The sequence below is a fragment of the Beta vulgaris genome, chromosome 5 (assembly GCF_026745355.1).
Source record: "Beta vulgaris subsp. vulgaris cultivar EL10 chromosome 5, EL10.2, whole genome shotgun sequence".
Taxonomy (NCBI): Eukaryota; Viridiplantae; Streptophyta; class Magnoliopsida; order Caryophyllales; family Amaranthaceae; genus Beta; species Beta vulgaris.
Genome location: NC_079206.1, coordinates 1,391,430 through 1,403,849, shown reverse-complemented (window position 1 = coordinate 1,403,849; position 12,420 = coordinate 1,391,430). Strand labels below are relative to the sequence as shown.

The 12,420-nt window shown below is 36.1% G+C and overlaps 2 protein-coding genes and 1 non-coding gene across 4 annotated transcripts; 2 read left to right on the top strand and 1 right to left on the bottom strand.

The window, feature by feature from the left end:
* On the bottom strand, nucleotides 1–2,878 carry LOC104892085 (flavonoid 3'-monooxygenase CYP75B137). The gene is made up of 2 exons (XM_010677907.4): nucleotides 1,823–2,878; nucleotides 1–912 (listed from the first exon to the last, which is right to left on the bottom strand). Exons 1-2 carry the CDS (start codon nucleotides 2,732–2,734, stop codon nucleotides 286–288), a joined length of 1,539 nt encoding a protein of 512 aa, XP_010676209.2. The 5' UTR covers nucleotides 2,735–2,878; the 3' UTR covers nucleotides 1–285.
* Nucleotides 2,879–2,888: 10 nt separating this feature from the next.
* Nucleotides 2,889–5,816, top strand: LOC104892121 (NEDD8-specific protease 1). 2 transcript variants are annotated; one of them, XM_048645253.2, is made up of 2 exons: nucleotides 2,889–3,027; nucleotides 4,669–5,816. In XM_048645253.2, the coding sequence occupies exons 1-2, from the start codon at nucleotides 3,007–3,009 to the stop codon at nucleotides 5,644–5,646; spliced, it is 999 nt and encodes a 332-aa protein (XP_048501210.1). In that variant the 5' UTR covers nucleotides 2,889–3,006; the 3' UTR covers nucleotides 5,647–5,816. The 2 variants fall into 2 exon arrangements, with proteins under 2 accessions (XP_048501210.1, XP_048501211.1); XM_048645254.2 differs by having other exon boundaries at nucleotides 2,934–3,147.
* Nucleotides 5,817–6,284: 468 nt separating this feature from the next.
* TRNAM-CAU (transfer RNA methionine (anticodon CAU)) lies at nucleotides 6,285–6,372 on the top strand. The gene is given in 2 exon segments: nucleotides 6,285–6,322; nucleotides 6,337–6,372. It is a non-coding gene; the product is annotated as a tRNA-Met (tRNA).
* Nucleotides 6,373–12,420: the final 6,048 nt, after the last annotated feature.

Genomic DNA, 12,420 nt, shown 5'->3' with positions numbered 1-12,420 from the left:
TACCATAACTCCTTCATCCCTTATATAATAGAGATCTTAATGTAACCATATAACAACAGATACAGAAATTAATGCCAGAACACTTCCTGATTCCTCACACTAGTAAGCCTGTATGCATAGACCATCTGATACATTATTTTTGCTTCATAAGATCTTAGTCTTCTACCAGGTATGATTGCAATGTATGTGCATAAAAAGACCAAATTCATACAAAGTATGTAGATAAGTAGATAACCTGCACTTATCTCATGAAAATAGTAGAACCACCACCAAGAAGTAAGTTACTTATATATACAAACCAGAATCAGATAACCTGCACTCAGGGATCAACACAAGAGGAGTCCTCTTACTCAACACAATCCCAAATTTCTCCTCAAGATTTAATTCTTCTCCCTCAGGCAATTTCCAATTAAAGGAATGCAACAATGAGGCCATTATAAACAACACCATCCTCTCAGCCAATCCAATTCCGGCGCAAATCCTTCTACCTGAACCAAAAGGGATATAATTGAAGTTGTTCCCATTAAAATCAAACTGATTAGCATCCAGCAGGAACCTTTCAGGATCAAACTTCGATGGCTCCGTCCACACGGAAGGGTCTCGATGGATAGCCCATACGTTGATGAATACACGAGCACCTTTGGGGATAGTGTAGCCTCCTACAACACGAGACTCACTCGGACAATGAGGTACTAGCAGGGGTAATACAGGGTGTAAGCGAAGTGCTTCTTTTAGAACAGCTTGTAGGTAAGGGAGTTTATAGATGTGATGCTCTTCTACTATGCTGTCTGAGCCAATTACTGTGTTGAGCTCTTGTTGGATCTTTTTTAGCACATCAGGGTGGTTCATTATTTCAGCCATTGTAAGTTCTACTGTGTTTGATGTAGTGTCGGTTCCGCCTACTATCATATCCTGTACATAATAATAACAACACCTTGTTAATGATTGGTTGTAGGGCTGTCTGATAGACTGATAGGATGTGCAAAGCAACCAATAGCAGTGTAGGGTCACACTTTTTAAAAGGTCTATAGTACGGAGTATTATATTAAATGTTTGTTTTAGTTATATTCTTCAAATTCGAACTTTATTTTGTCAAAAAGTTATTTTATAGAATAGATTTTATATTATTTTAGAATCTATTCATAATATTTCTAGAGTAATGTTATATGTAGCCCTTAGGGCTATGAATAAGCATTAAATATATTTCTTAAAATTGAAACGGTTTAAAAATTCAAGACAAAATTACATATCATTTGAGGTAATAAATGCTTGATTCAACTTTTTATTTCCATTTTTAGCTTTTTATATGTAGCCCTAAGGGGTATGAATATCATTTTTCATATTTCTATAGGGCTCAACTTTATAATTAGCACAGGAGCACAGGGGCCTCAAAAATTTTAGGAAAAATTATTTTAGATAAGTCAACCTTTGCGCGATCTTTTCGTTTTAAGTCTACCCTTTGGTTACCCCTAATTGAGTTAGGCTTGTATGTTTGTTTTCTTCTATAGAGTTTTAACTTGTTTGTGACTTGTTTAATAGGTTACTTATGATACGTGTTATGTATCATTAAAGGACGAAAAGGTTCACGTACTTCATAACTTGCCACAACAAATTTAGGGGAATTTTTATCATACACTTGTGACTATTTTTTGCACATTTCTTATTTGAAACTTTCAAATGAGCATAATCACATAACAGGTATAGCATCAAATGAGCAGAATATAAGTTATAACTTGGATGTACCCTGCACATATTACACCCCGAATGTATGATAAATGCATTCAAAATATAGAAGTACAGAACAAGAAAGAAACATACGTACCATGAGTAAACCTTTAAGATGAGATGTAGAAAATGACACCTTATCATCACTACATTCACCCTCATAATCATCCCTCATTTGTAACAATACCTCCAAAAAATCCTTCTCTCTCCTCTTTCCTTCCTTACAAACTCTCAAACGTTGATATATCACCTTCTCAAAAATCTCATCCAACAACTTAACACACCTCTTCATCCTCCTCTCTACACCCTGCAAATCGATCCGATCCAAACCCGGAAAAAAGTCCGATACATTCGGCATACCCAACAACCCGGTAAACTCCTTGATCACGACCCGAAACTCTAACCCAATACTTTCTCTCTCCTCCTCCTTCTCTTCCACCATTGTTCCTCCCCACAACATATCTGTAACTACTCTCATAACTACCATAAACACTTCTTCCCCGACATTAACCGTTTTTGTCCCCACTTTCTCCGACAACCTTCGTACCATGCTCCGTACTTCTCTTCTACGGAGTCCGTACATAGAATCTAACGTGGCACTTCCAAGCATCTCTCTGACACAAACTTTCCTAAGCATACGTAATGTCGGGCCGTATGGGGACCACACTATGTTAGCGCCGCCATACGTGGCGGTTTTTCCTGCTATGGGTACGTCACGGTTGGCGAAGATGACGTCATGGTGTTTTAGAATTTCTTTGGCGTGATTTGCTGAGGAGATGATTACGCCAAGTTTCATTCCTAGACGGAGAGAGAAGATTGGGCCGTGGGTTTGGGCCAATGTGGTGAAGTAAGTGTGGAGTTCTGGGCTTAGTGAGAGGAGGTTTCCTAGTATTGGTAGGCCCAATGGGCCTGGTGGGAGTGGTGGACGGTTTTTGGTGAGGATGAAGATGGCCCATAGTATGGTAAGGAGAGTTAAGAGTGGAACTACTACCCAAGTTTCGAATATCATTTTGGAGCTTTTTTTTTTTCTTTCTACCTAATAATATGATAAGTTTTTTTTTTTTTTGTTTTTTTATACTACATGCTGCAAATTTGAGCCATAATTTTTTATGAGATATGAGTAGTCCAAGTGGATGTGTTTTGAGCCTTTCTTAGAACGTCATGCAAATTGCAAAGCACCTCAAAATATCAAACTAGAAAACAAGAATCAAAAGGACTACGGTGTAATTATTTATGGTTGGGATGAGTATTTGAACCCTCGACAAAATCCTACAATTCGTGATGGTGTGGTATTCTACTGAGGTAATATCTTTTCCATCATCAATTTCTCTATTTTACACTTAGATATCTAACCATTAAATTCTAGCCTTTTTCATTGAAAATTCAGTCCAAGTGGTTCCATCTTCCATTCATAGAATAAAGGTAAAAATCTTGACAATTATTAGGTAATTTCTAATATAACTAATCTTATATGTGGATTGGTTGCATATATAATAAGACTAATTTTTGAACGGAAAGGTGCAAGTATATTTATTAAATTAAATTAATGTATATACAAACCCATCATGCTTAATTGTGAAAAAAAATCAAAGGGTACAAGTTTCGTGCGAATATTAACATCCCAACATGCTACAAGATATGAAACTGTAGTACCAGCTCTCCTTACATGACTACAATAAAAAGTGCTAAAAGACATAGTTAAATTTAAGATATCTTTGTGGAAAGATAAATTAGGTTCGGAACTAGACTTAATTAGAAGAGGTTTTTCCATACCTCCTATGCTTAGGATAGAATTGTAGACGTATCTTGACTGTACTTTTGATGTATCATAAAGATTTATATATACTAGTATTTAGGCTCGGGAGTTGTTTCAGGTTAGTATTGTGTTTCCGAACTTAATATGCATTTTTTTCATACCCACTAAAATATATTGAGGAAAACTCAACATTTAAAAGATACAAATATAATAATGTGAACACTTAAAACATGATTAAAAGTTGGTTGAGATAATAATTGCGTCATGTTATAATAGCAAGAGGTCACGAGTTCAAATCTTGTTGCAAGCTAATTTTACTTTTGTTAATCGACATGACTTATGTAGTTATGTACATATTGGACAATTCTAGTGAAGTAATTACATAGGTGACACATGACGTGTATATATTGTCACACACGCCTTTTAGTATATCACAAATTATTAAAGAGACAGTCTAAATATAAAATTAGACCTAGTCACTAAATAGATTAACAATAATTATTAAAAGAGACGGTCTAATTTTAATATAAAAGTAGACCTAGTAACTAAATGGATTAAACTAGTGACCGAAATAAATTAACCTAGTAACTATTGGGCTTCAATATTGGGCTTAGCATTGCCTAATTTTAATTTAAAAGTAGGCGGTCTCTTACAAGACAAACTCATAGATTAAACTAGTCACCGAAAGAAATTCACGTAATTATTATTGGGTTAATTCTCTTTTTAATATTGGGCTTACCATTATCTAATCTTAATTTAAGAATAGACAGTTTCTTACCGGACAAACGCTTCATATATTTGTATAGATTATTATTCCTATATATATTAGAATCTCAATGAAAATAGGATATTGGAGCCCAACACTCCCCTACATTCATGGAAACAACCTAAAATAAAACGTTAAGTTTTTTTTAATAATGAAGTAATAAATTCTATCTTTTTTATATTTATATGGATATTTTTATCCAATGAAAATCATCCGCATGTAGTATAATAATGGATATGGATATTTTTTTTAATATGGAATCAACCGAAAATATTTCACCAACAACTAACAAGGTAATTAAATATATAATGCTCTTATTTCTTAAATCTGCATGTAGTATTAATTTGAATCAAAAATAGAATTATTGAGGACTAATTTAACTACGTAGATTATTATAATTATACTTCAGTTGTGTTTGCAGATCATGGATAGAAAGTTGTTTTTACTAATGCTTAGCGATGCAACATTGCTCCTTACTTTGCTAAACAAGCGGAAGAGGGATGAAGACTTGCTAAACAAGCGGAAGAGGGATGAAGACGAAGCGAAGAGGGATGATGACAAGCAGAAACTACCGAAGAAGAATGATAATGACAAAGCCGTCGACGGCGATGACGACGATGATGATACCGATGATACTGATACAGATGATGATGATGGTGGTGATGGTACAATATTAAGTTACAAGGGCTTAGTCTTAAAAAAATCTGATGGAAAACTTCTAAAAGGGCCATACTTCTTGAATGACACAATAATAGAATTCTACTTTCGTTACCTAACATCAAACTACGGAGAAGACGACGTGTTATTCGTGGCACCTTCAGTGTCATTTTGGCTAGCAAACTCTCATATTAGCCAAAACAACTTACAAGAGACTAAAAACTCCCTCAAGCTAAACGAAAAACAACTCATATTTTTCACCATCAACAACAATGAGTTAAATTCGAGTTCCGAATCTACAACAAATAATGGCGCAGATGGAGGAACACATTGGAGTTTACTAGTGTATTACCGAGCTAAGAACATATTCGTGCACCAAGATAGTGTAAGAGGGCTTAATAAGCTCCACGCCGACGCGCTTTATTCGGTACTTAAGAAGGTTTTGGATGAGAATGCCAATAATTTAAGGCCTCCAATATTTATAGAGCTTGCAGTTAGAACTCCTAAGCAATCGAATGACTATGATTGTGGCCTATATGTTATGAAGATTGCGGAGATTATCTTGGACTGGTACTCGATTTGGAGAGATCGTCATGAGGAATTAGGGGACCTTTGGTTTGATGAAGTTTCGGAGAAGGTTTCAAGGTTTTATGTAGAGGGTTTTATGCGCACTGAAATTCGAATGCTTATTAAGATGTTGAGGGAGGATGAACAGGGTGCTTCTGGTGCTGATACTGGTTGATTCTCTGTTAGAGGATATTGGACCGTAGGTCTATATCTACGGGAAAGGCCTATTAGGTTAAATTTATTAGGTTAAGTTTATGTTATGTTCCTTACGTCTAACATTCTCCTATTAATTTGTCTTTTTTGTTGTTTGTTGTTGTTTGATATAGAAGCTAAAGTTTTTCATCATGGATAATATTGTCTAAGTATAGCAAAATTAATCAATTATAGTAATTCATAGTCAGATGATGCATATGGTAGCTACAAGACTAAATTATCTCATGTATTGTAGTTTTAGGGTTATGTTGTCTAATAATGCATGATGGATGTCTGCAAATTAAACAAGGTTCAGCTTTCCATTATTCTTTGTCAATTATACCATATTCTGGAATACTTCTATGTGTATCAGCAAAGGTATGCACCGAATAATGAGGGTAATTCTTTTTGATTAGGAAATCTACTTGATCCGTAACCAATCCTAGTTAGGTTACTAGCGTGCAGGGCACACCAGCTACGAGGCTGGATATAAGACTAAACAGTCCGGAAGTAATGTCCCAACTTGGTATTAATCTTTGCTATATAGATATATAGTACAAGTTCACTTAGGCAGTTACAACTTACAATAATAAGACTTTGCTAAATTATGATTAATAGAATGGGGTGGTGGCGCAGTTGGCTAGCGCGTAGGTCTCATAGCTAGTGTTGAGTGATCCTGAGGTCGAGAGTTCGAGCCTCTCTCACCCCAATAATTTTTTTACTTTTCACACTCTAAGCATGGACTTCTAGCCTCTAGGTGTAACTTCGTAATAATGGGCCTGGTCTTTGGGCTTTTCTTGTATCTTTTTCTGTTATATCAGTACTTATCATAATAATATTGAATGTGGACTCTATGATCGTAGATTTAAGGGTTTATAATCCTTCTGTATTGTGGATCTCTACTTGTTACCATGTTGGGCCTTCAAGGGTAGCTATCTCAAGCAAAGGCCCAAAAAAATTCTTTAACACATGTTCTTATTTGACTGTCTTTTGTGCTTTCTACTTAAGAAATATAATCATAAGAGATTTTGTTAGATTGTTCTCGATTTACAAAATAAAAAAAAATCAAATTTCTCTTACTGTAACTTGTAGAAAATTAGGTATATAATTAATAGTTTGTCTTGTAAGAGACCGTCTACTTTTAAATTGAAATTAGGCAATGGTAATTAAGCTCAATATTAAAAACAGAATTAGCCTAATAGAAACTAAGTTAAATTTTTTCGGTAACTAGTTTAATCTATTTAGTGACTAGGTCTACTTTTATATTAAAATTAGACCGTCTCTTTTAATAATTTTTGTATAATTAATTAGTTAAAATTATGCATTGACATGCATGCACATTTGACAACAAAGGAAGTACCATGCACATTCTTTAACACATGTACTAGATTGTTGTAATTGTGCAGTGTGCACTGTCCTTTCTCACTCAAAATAAGTTGGAAAATATATCTAGACGCATACAGCATTATGTGACAATGGTTAACGAAAACTTCTACCTGTATCACTTATTTGGATTCGATTTTAGACTGAAACTGAACAATGTCAGATAATCAAATGTCCTATAGATAGCTCTCCATGTGTAGTTTTGGCTTTTTTGCTCTTACATTAACCCACTTAGTTATTTTCCTTCAAAAAGATTTTAGAAAACTAACTCATTAGAATTAAGGGTCCGTTTGATATTATTGTAAGTTTTCAGTTTTTAGTTTTATAAATATAAAAGTCATATGCTGTGAGGGGATAATAAACTTAGAATTAGTCATATTTATATTAAATATGACAATTTTGAAAACTAACAACTAAAAATTAGAAACAACTTTTGCTGGTTTACATGTTTTTGTTTTTTGTTTAAAGAAAAACTGAAAACTGAAAACTGAAATTTGAAAACAAAAAACGATAATAAACAAGCCATCGGTTATAAATTTGTGCTTTTCTACGAAATTGTTTATTAGAGAATTACTGAATAAGATACTCCTAGTGTAAGTAGATACCTAGTACTGATACAATTTCCAAGTCACAAACAGGTAGGGAATTTTGGGCCCATTAAGAATTTAAACCAATATCTGTAACGTAAAAGTCAGTGGGTGGTAAGGTTATTAGGCGACTCCAAAGGCCCAAACTGTTTAAAGTACCAAAAGTATCTATATATAAAAACAGTATCTCCAAAAAAAATCTCCAAAAACAGAAAAGTCACTCTTAAAATAAAATAGTTTTAATATTCTTTCGTTATACAAGAATCTTTTTTTTTTTTTTTTTATCATTCTACTATTTATTTTGATTAGTTTAATATTCTTGTATTATAAATCATATATATTCATATATATGCTCTTTTTCATCTTAACGATGATGAGTTTGTCTTGTATTAGACCGCCTACTTTTAAATTAAGATTAAGCAATGATAAGCCAATATTAAAAAGAGAATTAGTCCAATAATGACTAGGTTAATTTCTTTCGATGACTAGGTCTATCGTTTAATAATTTTTGAACGATGATATGTTAGTTCTTCCATTATATTCTAAAGTACACATTCTTTCAATTATTCAATTTCTTTTCGGATTTCGGTGCATGTCATACTTCTTGGTATGGGATCTAATATGCACTCTTGTTGTTGGATTTATTTCGATATATATGTACAAGATATCTTGTTATAATTTTCACAAATAGAAAATCATAGAAATATCAATGTTAAGCGTGAAAGATAAATATTGCAACTATTAAAAAAAACGAAGGAAGAAGTATATAATTAGTTTTTTTTTTTTTTTTTTTTTTTTTTTTTTTTTTTTTTTGACAACAAGTACAAACAAGCTTAAGATGTAATTTTACCTAGTCTAGCTGCAGTAGCTAATGCATGGGCGGGAGCAACCACATCCCTACTAACCTTATGGATATTACAGTTATGGAACTTGTTACGTATTGCCTGTATATCAAGAGCTAAAGAGTTGATTTCAAAGGGGTATTGACGATTATTGAGTGCTTGAACGAGTTCGCTGCTATCCGAGAAGATGTGAACGTGAGTGATGCCTTTTGTGAATGCTTCCTTCAATCCGCGAAGTATCGCATGCGCTTCCGTTTGAAGAGGAGATATTGAAGTCACCGCAGCATTTCCTTCAAAAATTTTGACATTGTTGATAAGAGCTGACCAGCCAATCCCCGCTCGTGGATGGTTCTGTTTATGACGTTTCCAAGCACCATCGACTAAAACTACGCATTCTTCCTGAGTTCTTATACCTTGCGAATCTAGTTCCCTATCTCTGGTCAAATTTCCTTTGGATGAGAGAGAAGAGTTTCGTTCTCTGAGTTTAACTCTCTCAACAACTTCTTTGCAGAGGGCTATCTTGGAATCAATAATGGCACTAGGGTTTACTACTTCACTTCTGAAGACAATGTTATTTCTGTGAATCCAGATAGCCCAAAGGGTGGCTATGAATTCTGTTGTGCGTGTTGAACTGACCCCATCTTCCTTCCAAAACAGTGTAAGAAAATTCTTTATCCACTGATCGATGGGAACTTGGGGGATGGGATGTACTCTGATGCCCAAACCCGAACATGCCCAAATTCTTGCTGATATATCGCAGTCTCGGAATAAGTGACCTTCATTCTCCTTTTGTCTACTGCACAGAGGGCAAATTTCTTGTACTTGAATGTTCCTTTTTAAAAGATTAGAATTGGTGGGTAGAGCTTTATTTAGCAATCTCCAGGTGAAAAACTTCCACTTGGGCTTAAGATCTGAAGCCCATAACTTGTTCCAGAATTTTCTGATTTCTTTTGAGGTGCTCAGGACTCCCTTACTTTTCAGATAGAACGAGTAGATATCCTTGACTTTTGGTACTTCAGATTTGGACTCACTCCAGACAAACCTGTCGTGTAGATCTTCTGTTGGGATATGTGTAGATAGTATTCTGATCGCGGTGCTTGAACTAAAGCATCTCCAGATGAGTGGAGAGTTCCATATTCGTTGGGGAGAGATCAATAAGTCCCTAACTTTGTGGATTCCCATATTAGCCAGATTAATTTCCGGCTTTACGGAAACAGGACCTTCTCTGAGCCATTTATCTGATTCAATGCTCGTGTCGGCTCCATCTCCAATTTGCCTTGTAAATCCTTCCCGACAATCCTGGACTGCTCTACAAAGACCTCTGAATCCCCAAGAAGCTTTACCTAACTTCTTATTCCGTAGTGCTATGTTAACTGGTGACGCTTTGTATTTGGCTAAGAGGACTTTGGATATGAGCAACTGATCTGAATTATGGATTCGTACTGCCTGTTTTGCGAGGAGGGCTTTATTGAAGAGGTGAACATTTCGTATTCCCAAGCCTCCTCCACCTTTCGGGAGTTCGATTGCCCTCGTGCTTTTCCAAATAATGGGTTTTGAACTGCGGGAGTTGGCCCAGATGAATCTTGCAAAAATCGAATTCATTTTATCTGCCACGATTTTCGGGAGAAGGAACACACTGAGAATATTGAGACTTAGCATAGAGAGTATGCTATTTATGAAAATGATTCTTCCTGCATGAGACAAGGAAAGGTGATGCCAGCTGGAAACTTTTCTCTCCACTTTCTCTAATAATGGATAGAACTTCCGAGAGCTTCTACCATCCACTTCAATATTACACCCTAGGTATTTGCCTAAGGAGTCTTCGGATGGGGTACCAACAATGCTTCTCATAAATCTCTTGAATCTGTTTGGTGTGTTCGGACTGAACATGATATGTGACTTATTGTAATTGATTACCTCCCCTGACAACCGACTGAACTTAGCAAGTATGTTTTTTACACCTGCACAAGCTTCCGGAGTAGCTTTGAAGAAAATCAGAGAGTCATCCGCGAAAAACAGGTGGGACAAATCTGGGCACGATCTAGACAGTTTGATGCCTTGAAAAGTGCCTTGACTAGTCGCATTGATTAACATTCGAGAAAGCATATCCATGACTAGAATAAAAAGATAGGATGAGAGGGGGTCACCTTGCCTGAGTCCACACGTAGGTTTGAACCGTTTTGTGGGCTCACCATTGACGAGGATGGAGTATGAAACAGTGGTGACGCATTGCAGAATCCAATGCCGACAAATTTCCGGGAATCCCATTTGCGTAAGAAGCCAGTGTAGGAAGTCCCAATCAACTTTATCATAGGCTTTAAACATATCAATCTTGAGAGCGGCTAAAAACTGCGTACCTTTCTTGCGCTGTTTGATTAAATTGATTAACTCATGCGCAATGAAACAATTATCTGATAGAAGTCTTCCTGGAACGAACGCATTCTGGTAAGGGGTGACAATGCATCTTAAGATTGGTTTCAGACGGTTGGTGATGATTTTCGATATGATCTTATAAATTACGTTGCACAAGCTGATTGGTCTAAACTGACTCGTTTCCTCGGGACGCTCTTTTTTTGGGATTAGGCATATATTGGTCAGGTTCCATTCCTGAAGTATGTATCCCGTGGCGAAAACATGAGAGACTGCCCGCCATATGTCTTCTCCTACAATGGACCAATTCTTTTGATAAAACATGGCGGGAATGCCATCTGGTCCGGGAGCCTTGAGACTACCCATTTGGAAAACTGCATATCTAACTTCCTCCCTTGAGACTGGCTTAACCAATTCTGCTTTTTGCGCATCATTAATTTTCGGCACTAAGTGCTGGATCTCGTCAAGCTCTTCCCAGAAATTTTGGTTATGATGCGATCCTTGGAAAATATTTGTGAAGTAGTCGAGAAATTCTTTCTGAATGTCATCTTTCGCTGTGACCCATCTTCCTGCTTGATTCTTGATCATCAAGATCTCGTTTCTATGTTTTCGGCTTTTTGCTTTTCGGAAGAACCATTTTGTATTTGAGTCCTCCCAGGCCTTCCATTTGTTTTTTGCCCGTTGTTGCCAGAATTTTAGTTGAATTTCCAAGGCATGCATACTCTCCTTTTTTACATCTTCATCTAGTTTACCACCATCACTTTGAGGTAGGGTGGCCTGGATTTCTCCGCACTTGGCTAGGAATTCTTCCCATTTGATATTATTTGTCTCCTTATAGTTTTTACACCATTGAAAGAGCTTGTACCGCACATTCCGGCATTTTTGTGCTAGTGTATACATTGGAGATCCACTGCCTGTGCTTTGCCAGTGTTTAGTAATGATAGACTCCACTTCCTTGAAATCAAAGCACCATGCTTCCATTTTGATTGGTGACTTCTTTTTTGATTTTATTGGTGAAGTAATAAGGAGGATCGGACTGTGATCTGAAATGAGGATCGGCATATTCAAAATCATTGCTTCCGAAAATCGATGTAGCCAAGCTTCAGTGGCATAGGCCCTGTCCAATCTTTCATATATGCGATCCGATTCTGATCTGTTGTTGCACCAGGTGAAATTTTGCCCCTGAAATCTGATTTCTGAGAGGTTTAGCTGATGCTTCCATAAGGAGAATTGCTCTTTCCCCGGGATGTATTCCGATCCTCCCATTTTTTGATTGAGGTATTCCAATTGATTGAAATCCCCCATGATGACAGTATCAAATGAGCTATGATTTACATAGTCAGATATCGTCTCCCATACTACCCCTCGACTTTCTAAATAAGGCGACCCATACAACAAAATAAGGTTCCATATATATACATTTTCATCAACTATATCGTTGATGATACAAGCAAAATAGTTAGTAGTGCTACTCTTAAGATCTAGGTTCACATCATTACTCCAAAATAAAGCTAGGCCACCTGCATTATCTATAGAGTCTACAGTGGCTACATTAGGGAATCCTAAATTCATAGC